The 24761-nt window shown below is 46.8% G+C and overlaps 1 protein-coding gene across 50 annotated transcripts in view; it reads left to right on the top strand.

Annotated features, from left to right (window-relative positions):
- Positions 1-24761, top strand: part of LOC148512031 (uncharacterized) — a 188596-nt gene that overhangs the window by 138333 nt on the left and 25502 nt on the right. For 6 of the 50 annotated variants that reach the window (XM_088482280.1, XM_088482311.1, XM_088482316.1 and 3 more), the window contains 2 exons: positions 4931-5317; positions 5402-5905. The exons of 10 other annotated variants lie outside the window; for them this stretch is intronic. In XM_088482280.1, the coding sequence (XP_088338406.1) occupies positions 4931-5317; positions 5402-5905 (891 nt within the window). Of the gene's footprint in view, positions 1-4930; positions 5931-7942; positions 7977-8499; positions 8505-24761 lie in introns of all 50 variants that reach the window. 34 more of the 50 variants (XM_088482302.1, XM_088482303.1, XM_088482305.1 and 31 more) reach the window with 19 other exon arrangements.

The raw sequence follows: 24761 nt of genomic DNA, 5'->3' as shown, positions 1-24761 counted from the left end.
AATCTATTATCCTACACCCTCATTTGTCAGTTCAAACTAATGAGGTAAATAAATCTGCCCAGTGGGGGAGTCAGGAGCCATCTGCCCCCATTTTTCTCCTGCTCTCCCCCTCTCATCATGTCACTGTGTGTTACCAGCCCAGAGATCTGACCAGTCTCTTCCCCCCACACTCTCTGGTGTATCTCATACATCAGGAGCCATCATCCCCTATTATACTCCTGCTCTCCCCCCTCACATCATGTCACTGTGTGTTACCAGCCCAGAGATCTGACCAGTCTCCTCCCCACACTCTCTGGTTGTATCTCATACCTTAGGAGCCATCAGTCCCTATTATACTCCTGCTCTCCCCCTCACATCATGTCACTGAGTGTTACCCGCCCAGAGATCTGACTAGTCTCCTCCCCACACTCTCTGGTGTATCTCATACATCAGGAGCCATCAGCCCCTATTATACTCCTGCTCTCCCCCTCACATCATGTCACTGTGTGTTACCAGCCCAGAGATCTGACCAGTCTCCTCCCCACACTCTCTGGTGTATCTCATACATCAGGAGCCATCAGCCCTTATTATACTCCTGCTCTTCCCGTCACATCATGTCACTGTGTGTTACCAGCCCAGAAATCTGACCAGTCTCCTCCCCACACTCTCTGGTGTATCTTATGCATCTGTACAAAGGAAGTCACCATAGTAATTCCATCACTGACGGTACATATATATGTATATTCTGTAGTGATACATCTTCACAGATGTATATGAGACAAGTTGTATACTAGCACTACACTTACCTATTATAGTACATGTAGAGTGGGGTTTGTGATGTGACATGAAGGTCACAGGGTGTGTGAGATAACACATCTGCCCTGTTACTGTCACTCAGTGATTCCTTAGAGCATAGGGAAGCTAGGCAGGGGGAATCATCTTATTGACCAGAAAAACGATTCCGCTCAGGAGGATATTGGAAACTTATTCTGACACTGCAAGTGGTGGTTTCTCATGGGCAGCACCAACCAGTACTGAGGAAAATCCACAAAATCTACAGCCTCCTATTCTCCCTCATAATTGGCTGTGGTATGGGCTACTGATAACTCATAGCACTTAGGTGAGGATATATTGATTAATTGTTGCTCACCTGCTACCAGGAGACGCTGGATGCAGGAGACCATCCTGTTCTCTGACGAGATCACCATGTGGTCGGAGAGCATGTCTCATGTATAAGGGGACAAATGGGACTCTTGGAGAATAAGACCCCTCTTCCCATATAGCAGTAGAAGTACAAATAATTTCCATCCACGCTACTCACACACATATAGACAGATCCGGGTCCCAGCAGTGATAGAACAAATACTAGGGTGTGAGGCTTCCTTAATCTGTGGATATGGGAGGCTTGGACCCTTCTTACTAAGCATTGTTAACCCCTTATAAAATTTGATGACCACTACAGAGACTGAGACCACTGACTGCACAGCTTGCTACATGTTAGGTGATATAATATCCACAATCATGTTATATGGAAGATCTCCTATTGCAGGACAGGAGATACTGGTGAGATGGAGGAGATCACTCAGGTATGATGGTCCTGTCATCTTCAGCTCATTGCACCTTACCATGATGCAATGAGGAGCCCTTTGCCCATTAATAGAAATGGTCGGGTACCTACCATTGGCTTCCATTTTACCTCCTGTCCTGTAGCATTGGTGCCAGTTATTCTGGATCTTCCAACGAGTACCACTTATTTACAGCTGCATTGTATTTCCTACCAATGTTAACGGATGGGTGACACCTGGTGCCATTACCACAGTGGTACAATGTCAGAGCAACTAAGTGACCAACTACTGGCAGACATCGGGAGACAACCTTACTGATGTGTAACTACCGAGATGTCAGTGATACTAGAACAATGGGAGGTTACCTTTCTTTTTCCCATTTTCATAATCAGACACATAATATGTTATTTGTATATAATGCTTCATGTTTAATTCCTCTGTAGATAGCATTCCCTAATTGGCTAAGAACACTTGAACAAGGTCCTGTACTGCCGCATTCTATGTGGTTATCTGGGCTAATGGCTCAGCCTGTAAGATGAGCCCTGGATCATCATAGGCACAAACGCTGTGACCTTCCCAGTTATAGATAAGAGGGGGACGCGGCTAAGACTTCTCCTGCCATTATAATTACACAGATGAGTCAGAACATTATGACCACTTGCCTTATAGGCTGGTGCTGCACCTTGTGCCTCCAGGAACAGCTCCGACCCACCAAATCATGGACTCTGCAAACTCTCTGAAGGTACCAGGATGTTATGTTAATGGCAGGTCCTTTATCTCCTGTATGTTATAAGGTGGAGCCACCGCGGATCGAATTTGTTCCAACACATTCCATAGATGTTTGAATGGGTTAAGGTCTCGGGAGTTTGGAGGCCAGGGCAACACCTTGAACTCTTCATTATGTTCTTCAAACTGTTCTTGAACAATCTGTGCAATATAGCAGGACGCGTAATCCTCCTGAAAGAGGTCACTTTCATCTGAGAATACTGTTGTCATGAAAGGATATTTAGGTATCTGGTATGCGTCTACATTCAAATCACTGACCAAATACAGGATTTCCGAGCAGGAGACTGCCCAAAACATCGCACTCCCTCCACCGACTGGTTCATCCTGATGGCTTATCTTCACTAGGTAAACAACACACATTGACAATTCATTTGATGCAAAAGAAAGCTGGATTTTCTGAACCAGGTGCCCTCCTTCCGGTCATCCAAGGTCCAGTTCTGATGCTCTCCTACCCATTGCTTTTTAAACATTGACAGTGGTTAGGATGGGCACTTTGACTGGCCTGTAGCTGCACAGTGCCATGCACAGATGGGTTGGATGCACTGTGTGCCGTGACGCATTACTTACATCTGAAGCATTTATATTTTCTGTAATTTGTGCTACAGTAGCCTTTTTGTTTTGGCTTGTACCAGACTGGAATGCCTTTGTTGAACTTATTAATGAGTATTGGCTGCCCAACACCTAGTCGGTGATTTATGGTGTTACCCTCCCTAGACCTGTTAGTAGGTACTCCCCATGGCTAATTTGAGCCTTGCTGTTTTGTAAATGCTTTGACTCAGTCATCTGGCCACGGTTATGCCCTTAGTTATGTTATCATAGACACTCAGGTCTGTACCTCTGCCCTTATCTTCTGCATTCACATGTCCACTACAGATATGTAATGTCAGCGTAACGGTCAATTTATCGATGACCTTGACGTGCACTGTTGTTATGAGGAAGTCGGCTTCATTTGTTGTTTTGGCTTATCGTTGTATACCTAATGAGGGCAAGTATCTGGTGTGTAGGGAAAAGTATCCTTTGTGCTGTAGGAGATATTGCCCCAACTCACATCTCACTCGGGATAAAAAAATATTTTGCAATAATATAAACTGGACATGACTTTACGTATTACCCATTTCTTACTGGGATCAATTGGGATTTCTTACCTTAGAGAAACAATGATTGTCTTCTACAAGGCACCTGGTCAAATCTTCGTTACATTGCCAGATTCAGGGGCCGTCCTGCAAGATGGTTTTCTGCTCACCTGGGGATGTCATTTGATCGTAGATTGGTTGTTCTTGGAGGCAACAAGTGGAGAAAGTTCCCAACCATATCCTATGGATCATTTCCCCCTGCTCATCTCAGTGAGAGTCCCTGACAGCCTATCAGATTTACGATCTATGAGTCGAGCACAACCATCAGAAACTTCCACCAGCCTCATACTAGGTACAGAATCTTCTTGAGAGTATGGCCTCCAGTGTACATAATTTTGAGTCCACAACCAGTTCTGTGACATACCCACGACACTTCCATAACCTCCCAGTACTGGGACTGAGACAGGATCAGGCTCATAGCGTCCATCCACAGTGGTGCCAGGCAAGGTGGCCACTCTCTCACTGGTACTTCATCTTGAGTCATGGTGACCAAAGTATGGTGCCCAGCACAGAGGACTTCTAGTGCTGATTATATAGGATGTGCGTAATACACTATGTAACAGCTGGTGGGTGAGGTATCGGCCTAATGTGCTGCTATGTAAGTGGCCGTACCCAGATGGAGGATCTCAGACACTTACATCACAACATCACATAAAGGTCTGTTCACCATAAGGCTACAGCTATTGCAGGTGAACTCCTATTATCTGTTACTTTGTCATCCATCTCCTTCCCCAAATTTATGCAGGAATTGTACAGGAATGGGGCATGGACTTCACAAGCTCTATGAAGTGCTGTGTAGATAGTGTACACCAGTGGTGTCAAACTCATGGCCAGCCAGCGGCTGTGGGACTATATATCCCAGCATGCCCTGCCACAGTTTTAGCATGCCTTAATAGCAAAACTGTGGGAGTGCATGCTGGGATGTGTATTTCCACTGGTGTACACCATGTCTCCTGAATAATGGTCGACAATTCCCTAATATTTGGTGGAACACTGTATTTTACACTGTATGTGTTCTATTGGGTTCAAATCCAGAAAACGAGGGGGCCAACTCATGATGCCAAATTCAGAGCTCTTCCAGCCATAATCTGGTTGCTGCGGACTTGAGTGGTGGCTAATTGTCCTGTTTAAAAAGCCACTCCTGCCTGAGTGAATGCATGAATCGTTATACAATGCCATCTAAACTGTGAGTTATACGATATTTTGATGGCGGAAGATACTTTTTCCTGTGGGGGGTGGGGGCCATGTACTGGGACTGGAAACTTCTGTCTCAGTTTTATGGCACAAATATATATATATATATATATATAGCGATATTAGCGTATTTTGATGCCAGTTATAGATTTATATAATACCCCAACATCTTCAAATTTCATGGCAATTTGAGGATATTTCACTATAGTCTATTGTAAAATGGAACTTGTGGGCAAACATATTTATATTTCCGTATATATATTCTATTTCCAGCAGGTGGATGTACCAGTCAGAATGTCTTAGAGGATCATCTCGTTATAACTCAAAATTGTGGATTACATGATGATGTCACTCGAGATTCTCCAGGAGAAAACCCAATTACCCCAATTATACATCCAGTACCTCACAGTGCAGATATTTTACCTGCTACCTCTGATCATGGGGAGTGTTCTGATAATTCAGATATTGGTGCATCTGTTACATCTTGTACAGTATATAACATATTACCTTCTTCCATAGATGCCAAACATTTTACACAGAACACAAAGCTTATTACCCATCAGCCAGCTAAGGCAGGTGATAGACCATTTCTATGTTCTGAGTGTGGGAAATGTTTTACAAAGAAATCACATTTTGTTACACATCAGAGAAGTCACACAGGTGAGAAACCATTTCCATGTTTTGAGTGTTGGAAATATTTTAGATATAAATCAAATTTAATTATACATGAGAGAAGTCACAGAGGTGAGAAACAATTTCCATGTTCCGAGTGTGGGAAATGTTTTGCACAGAAATCAGAATTTGTTATACATCAGAGAAAACACACAGGTGAGAAACCATTTCCATGTTCTGAGTGTGGGAAATGTTTTACACAGACATCACATCTAGTTAGACATCAGAGATGTCACACAGGTGAGAAGCCATTTCCATGTCCTGAGTGTGGGAAATGTTTTACAAAGAAATCCGTACATGTTATACACCAGAGAAGTCACACAGGGGAGAAGCCATTTCCATGTCCTGAGTGTGGGAAATGTTTTACAAAGAAATCCGTACATGTTATACACCAGAGAAGTCACACAGGTGAGAGGCCATTTCCATGTCCTGAGTGTGGGAAATGTTTTATAAAGAAATCACATCTTGTTACACATGCAATAAGTCACACAGGTGAGAGGCCATTTCCATGTTCAGAGTGTGGGAAATGTTTTACAAAGAAATCATATCTGAGTGCACATACGAGAAGTCACACAGGTGAGAAACCATTTCCATGCCCTAAGTAAGTGGAGTAAGGCTGGGTACACATCTAAACAATGGGTAATCTTCCGATGGCCAGGATGAATTCTCTTCACTACAGACCATCCAAGACTGGCCCGTGCACACTATGTGATTTAATGAATGATGAAACGATACCTCGTTCCATCCTTCATTAAACATGCACAGCCCCGCATATGATACTGTCTGATTGGCCGTACAGCAAGGCCAACCAGAAGATCTCATATATGACCCACGGGAGTGCTCAATTGTGGGTACACAGAAAACGATCTTCACAATTTGACGTTCCAATATGACAAATCATGAAAATATCATTCTAGTGTGTACCTGGCCTTACTCAGGTGATACTTTGTGTTTGTAAGTGAGAATATTTATCTAAACAATAGACCTCAGTAAGCATAGTATTTCTCCTGTCAGAGACTCTTAATTGATCTCTTCATATTTCTTTTTCATTATGGCCTCATTTCAGTTACTGTACAAGCTTCATGTTAATTATCGTCTGACACCTGACAGACAAGTTCCCTCAATAAACCTCCCCCCCAATTCACATTTATACAGTAAGGAGTCCAGGTGCCTGGAGGAATTTCAGGCTATAAATGGACATTTTAGGACTAGCTGTGAGCCTCATGTAACGTGGGCGCAATTCTAGCCACCTGCCTCCATCACTATTCTCATGGCGGGATTCTGAGTCGCCCCCGATCTCCACTGAGTAGATTAGCCATCATGACCAATAATGTCACAGCTACCCAATGCTAGGTGCAAGGGATCTGACTGACAATGACATGGAATGGCCAAATGCACATCTCATATTAGCATGTACTTACATCTACATGTACACGGGTCTCGGCTGCGAACGCCCAGCTTAGACGCAGTCAAGATATGGCCACCTCAGAATCACTTGTAGTTACTCAGAGGTATAACTAAGACAGAGGCTGTCATACCAGGAGGACACAGCAACAGTGAGGCAAAAGGACTGTCCTGTATTTGGGGGCTCCTGGTGGAGGTCTTTTGGTTTTAGTTGTTGCCGCTGAAGGTGGCACAACCAGTTATAAAGCTTAGAGGGGCAATTCATTTTTCACGTGGGTGATGTATGTGTTGGGTAACTTGTTTTTCCTTCAATAAATGAAATTATCTTCAAAAAGTCTATCGTGTCTACTCAGTTTGTTTTTTGTTTTGTATTCAGTTTTGTTTGAAGACCTGGAACAATTAAGTGTGACAAATATACAAAAATAGAAATCTGGGGGCAAAAACATTTTCACGCCACTGTAACTTCCACAGAGGGATATATCTGTGTGTAATATATACAATGCTGGTTGCTGGGTATATATCTATCCAAAGAGGAACATTGTGATTATAGGGCGAGATTCATTACGGCTCAGTACAGAGACCCCCACTACCGCTATCTCACATCCGTAATACCTTGCAGTCATGTATACATCGGAAACATTGCATAACATCGGCCCCTCATGCACAGTGCAGTGAGTACTGAAGCTGCGTATGCCGTCGCAGTGGCGAATTCATGCACGCCCATGCAACGGCGTTCAAACGGTCAGGCACGCCTGTTTCTCCGACCACTCTCCCGTCACCACCCCCAAACGCTGACTTCCTGTCACTTACTCTGCGATGGCTTTCTATCTGCGTGTGTGATTGCAATGCTAACTCACGCACTGCAATGCATGTGCAGTACGCACCATCGGCCAATCTGCGGACGCAATTGCGATCCATAATGAATCCGGCCCATTGTCTGTGTAATGGGTACAGATCCTGGCAGTTCCGCCTTATTAGGATGGAGACAAAGCAGCAGATCGTAAAGTGATTATAACTCTACAGTGGATATAAAAGTCTAAAAACCCTTATACTGCCGGCATCGGTGATGTCATCCTGACATCAGCATAAATCATGACAGACCTTATTCTACCTCTACATAAATGTGACCCTGCAGCCCACAACCTGCACCTCAGGGACAAATAGACCATTTTTAGGTAGAAGTGAAATAATAAAAAATTGGGTCTGTAGCTGTGATCAAAGTCTTAGTAACAATTCTAATCATGTCTAAATGTAATATATACCTGCCAGCATTAATAGTGATTGTGATTTACCTCAAGTACAGATACAGCTCTTCCAGTATGATTTTCTTGATTATTGAGGTAGCCATAGTCTGTAAGGGGCTTTGAAAATATCTATGTAATGCCTTTTACTAATATTACAAGTAGAATGGAGCATTCTGAAGACGATCATCAATAAGGTAAAATGTGTCCCAACAGGAACATCTTCAAAAATGATAACAATAAGGAAAAAATTACCAGGTATAATATCAATAGGGTTTAGTGGCGTAGTCGGCAGGGTTACATAGGGTATTGATGACGCCACCTCCTGAAAATCTTAAAATAATGCCTATGCTACAGGCAGTTTAGTGATGAGAGGCAACAGTTAAGATTAGCAGTCAGGACTATGAAAGCCTCAATCCCAGCTCAGGAGTTGATCATGATACCTGCAGAGGGTTCTGTAGTGGGTGATAATTTGTAGAGTGTGATTAAAATTATTATCTTTTATTAATAAACCTCGGAGCATAGTTGTAGTGTGGAAATCACAGTCTAAGCATTTAGCATGTAATGCCTTTTAGTAATAAAAAATAAATAGGCTCTAATCAGTTCACCCTGATGCATTTTTGACCTAGTAGGAATGCATAGTAATACCCACCAATTTTGTTTGAGGCGCCTTTTTCCCCAACTCAGTATAAAATAATATTCTAGTGTAATATAAAGATTTAACACATGAAATCCTCTTCATAGATCTAGAAATTAAAATAGTACTGATAAAAATGTATATAAATGAATGACATTTTCTGGAATTAAGTAAATTAATCTAGTAACACGGTTTAGAAGTGATCACTACGGTAGAAAAATTTCAAAGCAAACTTAAAGTGAAAGGACAAAATAAGATGGATTTCTTCCAAAAATAAAATCATATCTAATAATCTAGGAGTTATATAGCCGATAAAATGGAGATTATCAGCATGTAGCCCTAACATCAGTGTAAGGCAGGTAAGAGAAGGATGTGTCAGCAACCACTAAGTAGAATATAGATTAGTAAAAAGGGGCAATTAAATGTGTGGCTGTAGGTTTGTTCATACTTCATATCATAATCACATATTACACGGGGGAACAGTCACTCTGTTGCCAAAGATTAAGGAGATTTCAATTTTGTGCTCCTGATCATTAATATACCATCCTTATTTTTCAATTGGCCCTTTGAGATATGTATGTCTTTAAGATTTTTTAAAAATTAAACAATGTTAAAAATAGAAAAAAAGATTTTTTTTATTCTGATTAAATTTGATTCGTAATTTGTTATAAAAAAACAGAATAATTATATACATAAGTGTTAGGAAGCTATGAGAACTGTTTTTAGTAGGATTTTCTTTTGTATTATTGTTGCGGGCAGTCCCTGTGCATTATTTTCTCACCTCCTTTCCTTACTGGGCACACTTATCACCCACACCTCCATTCTTCTAATGGGCACACTTATCACCCTCACCTCCTTTCCTTACTGGGCACACTTATCACCCTCTCCTCCTTTCCTTACTGGGCACACTTATCACCCTCACCTCCTTTCCTTACTGGGCACACTTATCAGCCTCTCCTCCTTTCCTTACTGGGCACACTTATCACCCTCTCCTCCTTTCCTTACTGGGCACACTTATCACCCTCACCTCCTTTCTTCTACTGGGCACACTTATCACCCTCACCTCCTTTCTTCTACTGGGCTCACTTATCACCCTCACCTCCTTTCCTTATGGGGCACACTTATCACCCTCACCTCCTTTCTTCTACTGGGCACACTTACTATCACCTTCACCTCCTTTCTTCTACTGGGCACACTTATCACCCTCACCTCCTTTCTTCTACTGGGCACACTTACTATCACCTTCACCTCCTTTCTTCTACTGGGCTCACTTATCACCCTCACCTCCTTTCTTCTACTGGGCTCACTTATCACCCTCACCTCCTTTCCTTACTGGACACACTTATCACCCTCACCTCCTTTCTTCTACTGGGCACACTTACTATCACCTTCACCTCCTTTCTTCTACTGGGCACACTTATCACCCTCACCTCCTTTCCTTACTGGGTACACTTATCACCCTCACCTCCTTTCCTTACTGGGCACACTTATCACCCTCACCTCCTTTCTTCTACTGGGCACACTTCTCACCCTCACCTCCTTTCCTTACTGGGTACACTTATCACCCTCACCTCCTTTCCTTACTGGGCACACTTATCACCCTCACCTTCTTTCCTTACTGGGCACACTTATCACCCCCACCTCCTTTCTTCTACTGGGCACACTTATCACCCTCACCTCCTTTCTTCTAATGGGCACACTTATCACCCTCTCCTCCTTTCTACTACTGGGCACACTTCTCACCCTCACCTCCTTTCCTTACTGGGTACACTTATCACCTTCTCCTACTTTCCTTACTGGGCACACTTATTACCCTAACCGCCTTTCCTTACTGGGCACACTTATCACCCACACCTCCATTCTTCTAAAGGGCACACTTATCACCCTCACCTCCTTTCTTCTAATGGGCACACTTATCACCCTCTCCTCCTTTCTACTACTGGGCACACTTATCACCTTCACCTCCTTTCCTTACTGGGCACAATTATCACCCTCACCACCTTTCCTTACTGGGCACACTTATCACCCTCACCTCCTTTCTTCTACTGGGCACACTTACTATCACCTTCACCTCCTTTCTTCTACTGAGCACACTTATCACCCTCACCTCCTTTCCTTACTGGGTACACTTATCACGCTCACCTCCTTTCCTTACTGGGCACACTTATCACTCTCACCTCCATTCTTCTACTGGGCACACTTATCACCCTCACCTCCTTTCTTCTACTGGGAACAATTATTACATTCACCTCCTTTCCTTACTGGGCACACTTATCACCCCCACCTCCTTTCTTCTACTGGGCACACTTATCACCCTCACCTCCTTTCTTCTACTGGGCACACTTTTCACCCTCACCTCCTTTCTTCTACTGGGCTCACTTATCACCTTCTCCTACTTTCCTTACTGGGCACACTTATCACCCTCACCTCCTTTCCTTACTAGGTACACTTATCACCCTCACCTCCTTTCCTTACTGGGCACACTTATCACCCTCACCTCCTGTCTTCTACTGGGCACACTTATCACCTTCTCCTACTTTCCTTACTGGGCACACTTATCACCCTCACCGCCTTTCCTTACTGGGCACACTTATCACCCTCACCTCCATTCCTTACTGGGCACACTTATCACCCTCACCTCCATTCCTTACTGGGCACACTTATCACCCTCACCTCCTTTGCTTACTGGGCACACTTATCACCCTCACCTCCTTTCCTTACTGGGCACACTTATCACCCTCACCTCCTTTCCTTACTGGGCACACTTATCACCCTCACTGCCTTTCCTTACTGGGCACACTTATCACCCTCACCTCCTTTCCTTACTGGGCACACTTATCACCCTCACCTCCTTTCCTTACTGGGCACACTTATCACCCTCACCTCCTTTCCTTACTGGGCACACTTATCACCCTCACCTCCTTTCCTTATGGGGCACACTTATCACCCTCACCTCCTTTCTTCTACTGGGCTCACTTATCACCTTCTCCTACTTTCCTTACTGGGCTCACTTATCACCATCACCTACTTTCCTTACTGGGCTCACTTATCACCCTCACCTCCTTTCCTTACTGGGCACACTTATCACCCTCACCTCCTTTCCTTACTGGGAACACTTATCACCCTCACCTCCTTTCCTTACTGGGCACACTTATCACCCTCACCTCCTTTCTTCTACTGAGCTCACTTATCACCTTCTCCTACTTTCCTTACTGGGCACACTTATCACCCTCACCGCCTTTCCTTACTGGGCACACTTATCACCCTCACCTCCATTCCATACTGGGCACACTTATCACCCTCACCTCCTTTCCTTACTGGGCACACTTATCACCCTCACCTCCTTTCCTTACTGGGCACACTTATCACCCTCACTGCCTTTCTTTACTGGGCACACTTATCACCCTCACCTCCTTTCCTTACTGGGCACACTTATCACCCTCACCTCCTTTCCTTACTGGGCACACTTATCACCCTCACCTCCTTTACATATGGGGCACACTTATCACCCTCACCTCCTTTCCTTACTGGGCACACTTATCACCCTCACCTCCTTTCCTTACTGGGCACACTTATCACCCTCACCTCTTTCCTTACTGGGCACACTTATCACCCTCACCTCCTTTCCTTGCTGGGCACACTTATCACCCTCACCTCCTTTCCTTGCTGGGTACACTTATCACCCTCACCTCCTCTCCTTACTGGGCACACTTATCACCCTCACCTCCTTTCTTCTACCGGACACACTTATCACCCTCACCTCCTTTCCTTACTGGCCACACTTATCACCCTCACCTCCTTTCTTCTACTGGGCACACTTATCACCCTCACCTCCTTTCCTTGCTGGGCACACTTATCACCCACAACTCCTTTCCTTACTGGGCACACTTATCACCCTAACCGCCTTTCCTTACTGGGCACACTTATCACCTTCTCCTACTTTCCTTACTGGGCACAATTATCACCCTAACCGCCTTTCCTTACTGGGCACACTTATCACCCACACCACCATTCTTCTAATGGGCACACTTATCACCCTCACCTCCTTTCTTCTAATGGGCACACTTATCACCTTCACCTCCATTCATCTACTGGGCACACTTATCACCCTCACCTCCTTTCTTCTAATGGGCACACTTATCACCCTCTCCTCCTTTCTACTACTGGGCACACATATCACCTTCACCTCCTTTCCTTACTGGGCACAATTATCACCCTCACCACCTTTCCTTACTGGGCACACTTATCACCCTCACCTCCTTTCCTTACTGGGCACACTTATCACCCTCACCTCCTTTCTTCTACTGGGCACACTTATCACCCTCACCTCCTTTCTTCTACTGGGCACAATTATTACACTCACCTACTTTCCTTACTGGGCACACTTATCACCCTCACCTCCTTTCCTTACTGGGTACACTTATCACCCTCACCTCCTTTCATTACTGGGCACACTTATCAGCCTCACCTCCTTTCTTCTACTGAGCTGACTTATCACCTTCTCCTACTTTCCTTACTGGGCACACTTATCACCCTCACCTCCTTTCCTTACTGGGCACACTTATCACCCTCACCTCCTTTCCTTACTGGGCACTCTTATCACCCTCACCTCCTTTCCTTACTGGACACACTTATCACCCTCACCTCCTTTCCTTACTGGGCAAACTTATCACCTTCACCTCCTTTCCTTACTGGGCACACTTATCACCCTCACCTCCTTTCTTCTACTGGGCTCACTTATCACCTTCTCCTACTTTCCTTACTGGGCACACTTATCACCCTCACCGCCTTTCCTTACTGGGCACACATATCACCCTCACCTCCTTTCTTCTACTGGGCTCACTTATCACCCTCAACTCCTTTCCTTATCGGGCACACTTATCACCCTCACCTCCTTTCCTTACTGGGCACACTTATCACCCTCACCTCCTTTCTTCTACTGGGCTCACTTATCACCTTCTCCTACTTTCCTTACTGGGCTCACTTATCACCCTCACCTACTTTCCTTACTGGGCACACTTATCACCCTCACCTCCTTTCCTTACTGGGCAAACTTATCACCTTCACCTCCTTTCCTTACTGGGCACACTTATCACCCTCACCTCCTTTCCTTACTGGGTACACATATCACCCTCACCTCCTTTCCTTACTGGGCACACTTATCACCCTCACCTCCTTTCTTCTACTGAGCTCACTTATCACCTTCTCCTACTTTCCTTACTGGGCACACTTATCACCCTCACCTCCTTTCCTTACTGGGCAAACTTATCACCCTCACCTCCTTTCCTTACTGGGCACACTTATCACCCTCACCTCCTTTCCTTACTGGACACACTTATCACCCTCATCTCCTTTCCTTACTGGGCACACTTATCACCCTCACCTCCTTTCCTTACTGGGCACACTTATCACCCTCACTGCCTTTCCTTACTGGGCACACTTATCACCCTCACCTCTTTTCCTTACTGGGCACACTTATCACCCTCACCTCCTTTCCTTACTGGGCACACTTATCACCCTCACCTCCTTTCCTTACTGGGCACACTTATCACCCTCACCTCCTTTCCTTACTGGGCACACTTATCACCCTCACCTCCTTTCCTTACTAGGCACACTTATCACCCTCACTGCCTTTCCTTACTGGGCACACTTATCACCCTCACCTCCTTTCCTTACTGGGCACACTTATCGCCTTCACCTCCTTTCTTCTACTGGGCACACTTATCACCCTCACCTCCTTTCCTTACTGGGCACACTTATCACCCTCACCTCCTTTCTTCTACAGGGCACACTTATCACCCTCACCTCCTTTCTTCTACTGGGCACAATTATTACACTCACCTCCTTTCCTTACTGGGCACACTTATCACCCCCACCTCCTTTCTTCTACTGGGCACACTTATCACCCTCACCTCCTTTCTTCTACTGGGCACGCTTATCACCCTCACCTCCTTTCTTCTGCTGGGCTCACTTAACACCTTCTCCTACTTTCCTTACTGGGCACACTTATCACCCTCACCTCCTTTCCTTACTAGGTACACTTATCACCCTCACCTCCTTTCCTTACTGGGCACACTTATCACCCTCACCTCCTTTCTTCTACTGAGCTCACTTATCACCCTCACCTCCTTTCTTCTACTGGGCACACTTATCACCTTCTCCTACTTTCCTTACTGGGCACACTTATCACCCTCACCTCCTTTCCTTACTGGGCACACTTATCACCCTCACCTCCTTTCCTTACTGGGCACACTTATCACCCTCACCTCCTTTCCTTACTGGACACACTTATCACCCTCACCTCCTTTCCTTACTGGGCAAACTTATCACCTTCACCTCCTTTCCTTACTGGGCACACTTATCACCCTCACCTCCTTTCATCTACTGGGCTCACTTATCACCTTCTCCTACTTTCCTTACTGGGCACACTTATCACCCTCACCGCCTTTCCTTACTGGGCACACTTATCACCCTCACCTCCTTTCTTCTACTGGGCTCACTTATCACCCTCACCTCCTTTCCTTATGGAGCACACTTATCACCCTCACCTCCTTTCCTTACTGGGCACACTTATCACCCTCACCTCCTTTCCTTACTGGGCACACTTATCACCCTCACCTCGTTTACATATGGGGCACACTTATCACCCTCACCTCCTTTCCTTACTGGGCACACTTATCACCCTCACCTCCTTTCCTTACTGGGCACACTTATCACCCTCACCTCCTTTCCTTACTGGGCACACTTATCACCCTCACCTCCTTTCCTTATGGGGCACACTTATCACACTCACCTCCTTTCTTCTACTGGGCACACTTATCACCCTCACCTCCGTTCCGTACTGGGCACACTTATCACTTTCACCTCCTTTCCTTACTGAGCACATTTATCACCCTCACCTCCTTTCCTTACTGGGCACACTTATCACTCTCACCTCCTTTCCTTACTGGGCACACTTATCACCCTCACCTCCTTTCCTTGCTGGGCACACTTATCACCCACACCTCCATTCTTCTAATGGGCACACTTATCACCCTCACCTCCTTTCTTCTAATGAGCACACTTATCACTCTCACCTCCTTACTTCTAATGGGCACACTTATCACCCTCTCCTCCTTTCTACTACTGGGCACACTTATCACCCTCACCTCCTTTCTTCTAATGGGCACACTTATCACCCTCTCCTCCTTTCTACTACTGGGCACACTTATCACCTTCACCTCCTTTCCTTACTGGGCACAATTATCACCCTCACCACCATTCCTTACTGGGCACACTTATCACCCTCACCTCCTTTCCTTACTGGGCACACTTATCACCCTCACCTCCTTTCTTCTACTGGGCACACTTATCACCCTCACCTCCTTTCTTCTACTGGGCACAATTATTACACTCACCTCCTTTCCTTACTGGGCACACTTATCACCCCAACCTCCTTTCTTCTACTGGGCACACTTATCACCCTCACCTCCTTTCTTCTACTGGGCACGCTTATCACCCTCACCTCCTTTCTTGTACTGGGCTCACAAATCACCTTCTCCTACTTTCCTTACTGGGCACACTCATCACCCTCACCTCCTTTCCTTACTGGGTACACTTATCACCCTCACCTCCTTTCCTTACTGGGCACACTTATCAGCCTCACCTCCTTTCTTCTACTGAGCTCACTTATCACCTTCTCCTACTTTCCTTACTGGGCACACTTATCACCCTCACCTCCTTTCCTTACTGGGCACACTTATCACCCTCACCTCCTTTCCTTACTGGGCACACTTATCACCCTCACCTCCTTTCCTTACTGGACACACTTATCACCCTCACCTCCTTTCCTTACTGGGCAAACTTATCACTTTCACCTCCTTTCCTTACTGGGCGCACTTATCACCCTCACCTCCTTTCTTCTACTGGGCTCACTTATCACCTTCTCCTACTATCCTTTCTGGGCACACTTATCACCCTCACCGCCTTTCCTTACTGGGCACACTTATCACCCTCACCTCCTTTCTTCTACTGGGCTCACTTATCACCCTCAACTCCTTTCCTTATGGGGCACACTTATCACCCTCACCTCCTTTCCTTACTGGGCACACTTATCACACTCACCTCCTTTCTTCTACTGGGCTCACTTATCACCTTCTCCTACTTTCCTTACTGGGCTCACTTATCACCCTCACCTACATTCCTTACTGGGCACACTTATCACCCTCACCTCCTTTCCTTACTGGGTACACATATCACCCTCACCTCCTTTCCTTACTGGGCACACTTATCACCCTCACCTCCTTTCCTTACTGGGCAAACTTATCACCCTCACCTCCTTTCCTTACTGGGTACACTTATCACCCTCACCTCCTTTCCTTACTGGGCACACTTATCACCCTCACCTCCTTTCTTCTACTGAGCTCACTTATCACCTTCTCCTACTTTCCTTACTGGGCACACTTATCACCCTCACCTCCTTTCCTTACTGGGCACACTTATCACCCTCACCTCCTTTCCTTACTGGACACACTTATCACCCTCACCTCCTTTCCTTACTGGGCAAACTTATCACCTTCACCTCCTTTCCTTACTGGGCACACTTATCACCCTCACCTCCTTTCTTCTACTGGGCTCACTTATCACCTTCTCCTACTTTCCTTACTGGGCACACTTATCACCCTCACCGCCTTTCCTTACTGGGCACACTTATCACCCTCACCTCCTTTCTTCTACTGGGCTCACTTATCACCCTCACCTCCTTTCCTTATGGGGCACACTTATCACCCTCACCTCCTTTCCTTACTGGGCACACTTATCACCCTCACCTCCTTTCTTCTACTGGGCTCACTTATCACCTTCTCCTACTTTCCTTACTGGGCTCACTTATCACCCTCACCTACTTTCCTTACTGGGCACACTTATCACCCTCACCTCCTTTCCTTACTGGGCAAACTTATCACCTTCACCTCCTTTCCTTACTGGGCACACTTATCACCCTCACCGCCTTTCCTTACTGGGCACACTTATCACCCTCACCTCCTTTCTTCTACTGGGCTCACTTATCACCTTCTCCTACTTTCCTTACTGGGCTCACTTATCACCCTCACCTCCTTTCCTTACTGGGCAAACTTATCACCTTCACCTCCTTTCCTTACTGGGCACACTTATCACCCTCACCTCCTTTCTTCTACTGGGCTCACTTATCACCTTCTCCTACTTTCCTTACTGGGCACACTTATCACCCTCACCGCCTTTCCTTACTGGGCACACTTATCACCCTCACCTCCTTTCTTCTACTGGGCTCACTTATCACCCTCACCTCCTTTCCTTATGGGGCACACTTATCACCCTCACCTCCTTTCCTTACTGGGCACACTTATCACCCTCACCTCCTTTCTTCTACTGGGCTCACTTATCACCTTCTCCTACTTTCCTTACTGGGCTCACTTATCACCCTCACCTACTTTCCTTACTGGGCTCACTTATCACCCTCACCTCCTTTCCTTACTGGGCACACTTATCACCCTCACCTCCTTTCCTTACTGGGTACACATATCACCCTCACCTCCTTTCCTTACTGGGCACACTTATCACCCTCACCTCCTTTCTTCTACTGAGCTCACTTATCACCTTCTCCTACTTTCCTTACTGGGCACACTTATCACCCTCACCTCCTTTCCTTACTGGGCACACTTATCACCCTCACCTCCATTCCTTACTGGGCACACTTATCACCCTCACCTCCTTTCCTTACTGGACACACTTATCACCCTCACCTCCTTTCTTCTACTGGGCACACTTATCACCCTCACCTCCTTTCCTTACTGGGCACACTTATCACCCTCACCTCCTTTCCTTACTGGGCACACTTATCACCCTCACCTCCTTTCCTTACTGGGCACACTTATCACCCTCACTGCCTTTCCTTACTGGGCACACTTATCACCTTCACCTCCTTTCCTTACTGGGCACACTTATCACCCTCACCTCCTTTCCTTACTGGGCACACTTATCACCCTCACCTCCTTTCCTTACTGGGGACACTTATCACCCTCAGCTCCTTTCCTTATGGGGCACACTTATCACCCTCACCTCCTTTCCTTACAGGGCACACTTATCACCCTCACCTCCTTTCTTCTACTGGGCACACTTATCACCCTCACCTCCTTTCCTTACTGGGCACACTTATCACCCTCACCTCCTTTCTTCTACTGGGCACACTTATCACTTTCACCTCCTTTCCTTACTGGGCACACTTATCACCCTCACCTCCTTTCCTTACTGGGCACACTTATCACCCTCACCTCCTTTCCTTACTGGGCACACTTATCACTTTCACCTCCTTTCCTTACTGAGCACACTTATCACCCTCACCTCCTTTCTTCTACTGGGCACACTTATCACTTTCCTTACTGGGCACACTTATCACCCTCACCTCCTCTCTTCTACTGGGCACACTTATCACCCTCACCTCCTTTCCTTACTGGGCACACTTATCACCCTCACCTCCTTTCTTCTACTGGGCACACTTATCACCGTCACCTCCTTTCCTTACTGGGCACACTTATCACCCTCACCTCCTTTCCTTACTGGGCACACATCACCCTCACCTCCTTTCCTTACTGGGCACACTTATCACCCTCATCTCCTTTCTTCTACCGGGCACACTTATGACCCTCACCTCCTTTCCTTGCTGGGCACACTTATCACCCTCACCTCCTTTCCTTACTGGGCACACTTATCACCCTCACCTCCTTTCCTTGCTGGGCACACTTATCACCCTCACCTCCTTTCCTTGCTGGGCACACTTATCACCCTCACCTCCTTTTCTTACTGGGCACACTTATCACCCTCACCTCCTTTCCTTACTGGGTACACTTATCACCCTCACCTCCTTTCTTCTACTGGGCACACTTATCACCCTCACCTCCTTTCCTTACTGGGCACACTTATCACCCTCTCCTCCTTTCCTTACTGGGCACACTTATCACCCTCTCCTCCTTTCCTTACTGGTTACACTTATCACCCTCACCTCCTTTCCTTACTGGGCACACTTATCACCCTCACCTCCTTTCCTTAAGGGGCACACTTATCACCCACACCTCCTTTCCTTACTGGGCACACTTATCACCCTCACCTCCTTTCTTCTACTGGGCACACTTATCACCCTCACCTCCTTTCCTTACTGGGCACACTTATCACCCTCTCCTCCTTTCCTTACTGGGCACACTTATCACCCTCTCCTCCTTTCCTTACTGGTTACACTTATCATCCTCACCTCCTTTCCTTACTGGGCACACTTATCACCCTCACCTCCTTTCCTTAAGGGGCACACTTATCACCCACACCTCCTTTCCTTACTGGACACACTTATCACCCTCACCTCCTTTTCTTACTGGGCAAACTTATCACCTTCACCTCCTTTCCTTACTGGGCACACTTATCACCCTCACCTCCTTTCTTCTACTGGGCTCACTTATCACCTTCTCCTACTTTCCTTCCTGGGCACACTTATCACCCTCACCGCCTTTCCTTACTGGGCACACTTATCACCCTCACCTCCTTTCTTCTACTGGGCTCACTTATCACCTTCACCTCCTTTCCTTATGGGGCACACTTATCACCCTCACCTCCTTTCCTTACTGGGCACACTTATCACCCTCACCTCCTTTCTTCTACTGGGCTCACTTATCACCTTCTCCTACTTTCCTTACTGGGCTCACTTATCACCCTCACCTACTTTCCTTACTGGGCTCACTTATCACCCTCACCTCCTTTCCTAACTGGGCACACTTATCACCCTCACCTCCTTTCCTTACTGGGTACACATATCACCCTCACCTCCTTTCCTTACTGGGCACACTTATCACCCTCACCTCCTTTCTTCTACTGAGCTCACTTATCACCTTCTCCTATTTTCCTTACTGGGCACACTTATCACCCTCACCTCCTTTCCTTACTGGGCACGCTTATCACCCTCACCTCCATTCCTTACTGGGCACACTTATCACCCTCACCTCCTTTCCTTACTGGACACACTTATCACCCTCACCTCCTTTCCTTACTGGGCAAACTTATCACCCTCACCTCCTTTCCTTACTGGGCACACGTATCACCCTCACCGCCTTTCCTTACTGGGCACACTTATCACCCTCACCTCCTTTCCTTACTGGGCACACTTATCACCCTCACCTCCTTTCCTTACTGGGCACACTTATCACCCTCACCTCCTTTCCTTACGGGGCACACTTATCACCCTCACCGCCTTTCCTTACGGGGCACACTTATCACCCTCACCGCCTTTCCTTACTGGTTACACTTATCACCCTCACCTCCTTTCCTTACTGGGCACACTTATCACCCTCACTGCCTTTCCTTACTGGGCACACTTATCACCTTCACCTCCTTTCCTTACTGGGCACACTTATCACCCTCACCTCCTTTCCTTACTGGGCACACTTATCGCCCTCAGCTCCTTTCCTTACAGGGCACACTTATCACCCTCACCTCCTTTCTTCTACTGGGCACACTTATCACCCTCACCTCCTTTCCTTACTGGGCACACTTATCACTTTCACCTCCTTTCCTTACTGAGCACACTTATCACCCTCACCTCCTTTCTTCTACTGGGCACACTTATCACTTTCACCTCCTTTCCTTACTGGGCACACTTATCACCCTCACCTCCTTTCCTTACTGGGCACACTTATCACCCTCACCTCCTTTCCTTACTGGGCACACTTATCACTTTCACCTCCTTTCCTTACTGAGCACACTTATCACCCTCACCTCCTTTCTTCTACTGGGCACACTTATCACTTTCACCTCCTTTCCTTACTGGGCACACTTATCACCCTCACCTCCTCTCTTCTACTGGGCACACTTATCACCCTCACCTCCTTTCCTTACTGGGCACACTTATCACCCCCACCTCCTTTCTTCTACTGGGCACACTTATCACCCTCACCTCCTTTCCTTACTGGGCACACTTATCACCCTCTCCTCCTTTCCTTACTGGGCACACTTATCACCCTCTCCTCCTTTCCTTACTGGTTACACTTATCACCCTCACCTCCTTTCCTTACTGGGCACACTTATCACCCTCACCTCCTTTCCTTAAGGGGCACACTTATCACCCACACCTCCTTTCCTTACTGGGCACACTTATCACCCTCACCTCCTTTCCTTACTGGGCAAACTTATCACCTTCACCTCCTTTCCTTACTGGGCACACTTATCACCCTCACCTCCTTTCTTCTACTGGGCTCACTTATCACCTTCTCCTACTTTCCTTACTGGGCACACTTATCACCCTCACCGCCTTTCCTTACTGGGCACAATTATCACCCTCACCTCCTTTCTTCTACTGGGCTCACTTATCACCCTCACCTCCTTTCCTTATGGGGCACACTTATCACCCTCACCTCCTTTCCTTACTGGGCACACTTATCACCCTCACCTCCTTTCTTCTACTGGGCTCACTTATCATCTTCTCCTACTTTCCTTACTGGGCTCACTTATCACCCTCACCTACTTTCCTTACTGGGCTCACTTATCACCCTCACCTCCTTTCCTTACTGGGCACACTTATCACCCTCACCTCCTTTCCTTACTGGGTACACATATCACCCTCACCTCCTTTCCTTACTGGGCACACTTATCACCCTCACCTCCTTTCTTCTACTGAGCTCACTTATCACCTTCTCCTACTTTCCTTACTGGGCACACTTATCACCCTCACCTCCTTTCCTTACTGGGCACACTTATCACCCTCACCTCCTTTCCTTACTGGGCACACTTATCACCCTCACCTCCTTTCCTTACTGGACACACTTATCACCCTCACCTCCTTTCCTTACTGGGCACACTTATCACCATCACCTCCTTTCCTTACTGGGCACACTTATCACCCTCACCTCCTTTCCTTATGGGGCACACTTATCCCCCTCACCTCCTTTACTTACTGGGCACACTTATCACCCTCACCTCCTTTCCTTACTGGGTACACTTATCACCCTCACCTCCTTTCCTTACTGGACACACTTATCACCCTCACCTTCTTTCCTTACTGGGCAAACTTATCACCTTCACCTCCTTTCCTTACTGGTCACACTTATCACCCTCACCTCCTTTCTTCTACTGAGCTCACTTATCACCTTCTCCTACTTTCCTTACTGGGCACACTTATCACCCTCACCTCCTTTCCTTACTGGGCACACTTATCACCCTCACCTCCTTTCCTTACTGGGCACACTTATCACCCTCACCTCCTTTCCTTACAGGACACACTTATCACCCTCACCTCCTTTCCTTACTGGGCACACTTATCACCATCACCTCCTTTCCTTACTGGGCACACTTATCACCCTCACCTCCTTTCCTTATGGGGCACACTTATCCCCCTCACCTCCTTTACTTACTGGGCACACTTATCACCCTCACCTCCTTTCCTTACTGGGTACACTTATCACCCTCACCTCCTTTCCTTACTGGACACACTTATCACCCTCACCTTCTTTCCTTACTGGGCAAACTTATCACCTTCACCTCCTTTCCTTACTGGTCACACTTATCACCCACACCTCCTTTCTTCTACTGGGCACACTTATCACCTTCTCCTACTTTCCTTACTGGGCACACTTATCACCCTCACCGCCTTTCCTTACTGGGCACACTTATCACCCTCACCTCCATTCCTTACTGGGCACACTTATCACCCTCACCTCCTTTCCTTACTGGGCACACTTATCACCCTCACCTCCATTCCTTACTGGGCACGCTTATCACCCTCACCTCCTTTCTTCTACTGGGCACACTTATCACCCTCACCTCCATTCCTTACTGGGCACACTTATCACCCTCACCTCCTTTCTTCTACTGGGCTCACTTATCACCTTCTCCTACTTTCCTTACTGGGCACACTTATCACCCTCACCGCCTTTCCTTACTGGGCACACTTATCACCCTCACCTCCTTTCTTCTACTGGGCTCACTTATCACCCTCACCTCCTTTCCTTATGGGGCACACTTATCACCCTCACCTCCTTTCCTTACTGGGCACACTTATCACCCTCACCTCCTTTCTTCTACTGGGCTCACTTATCACCTTCTCCTACTTTCCTTACTGGGCTCACTTATCACCCTCACCTACTTTCCTTACTGGGCTCACTTATCACCCTCACCTCCTTTCCTTACTGGGCACACTTATCACCCTCACCTCCTTTCCTTACTGGGTACACATATCACCCTCACCTCCTTTCCTTACTGGGCACACTTATCACCCTCACCTCCTTTCTTCTACTGAGCTCACTTATCACCTTCTCCTACTTTCCTTACTGGGCACACTTATCACCCTCACCTCCTTTCCTTACTGGGCACACTTATCACCCTCACCTCCATTCCTTACTGGGCACACTTATCACCCTCACCTCCTTTCCTTACTGGACACACTTATCACCCTCACCTCCTTTCTTCTACTGGGCACACTTATCACCCTCACCTCCTTTCCTTACTGGGCACACTTATCACCCTCACCTCCTTTCCTTACTGGGCACACTTATCACCCTCACCTCCTTTCCTTACTGGGCACACTTATCACCCTCACTGCCTTTCCTTACTGGGCACACTTATCACCTTCACCTCCTTTCCTTACTGGGCACACTTATCACCCTCACCTCCTTTCCTTACTGGGCACACTTATCACCCTCACCTCCTTTCCTTACTGGGCACACTTATCACCCTCAGCTCCTTTCCTTATGGGGCACACTTATCACCCTCACCTCCTTTCCTTACAGGGCACACTTATCACCCTCACCTCCTTTCTTCTACTGGGCACACTTATCACCCTCACCTCCTTTCCTTACTGGGCACACTTATCACCCTCACCTCCTTTCTTCTACTGGGCACACTTATCACTTTCACCTCCTTTCCTTACTGGGCACACTTATCACCCTCACCTCCTTTCCTTACTGGGCACACTTATCACCCTCACCTCCTTTCCTTACTGGGCACACTTATCACTTTCACCTCCTTTCCTTACTGAGCACTCTTATCACCCTCACCTCCTTTCTTCTACTGGGCACACTTATCACTTTCACCTCCTTTCCTTACTGGGCACACTTATCACCCTCACCTCCTCTCTTCTACTGGGCACACTTATCACCCTCAC

The sequence above is a fragment of the Taudactylus pleione genome, unplaced genomic scaffold (assembly GCF_031769625.1).
Source record: "Taudactylus pleione unplaced genomic scaffold, aTauple2 ptg000285l, whole genome shotgun sequence".
NCBI lineage: Eukaryota > Metazoa > Chordata > Amphibia > Anura > Myobatrachidae > Taudactylus > Taudactylus pleione.
Note: the sequence above shows the minus strand (reverse complement) of the source record. Positions and strands in the feature narration are given on the sequence as shown.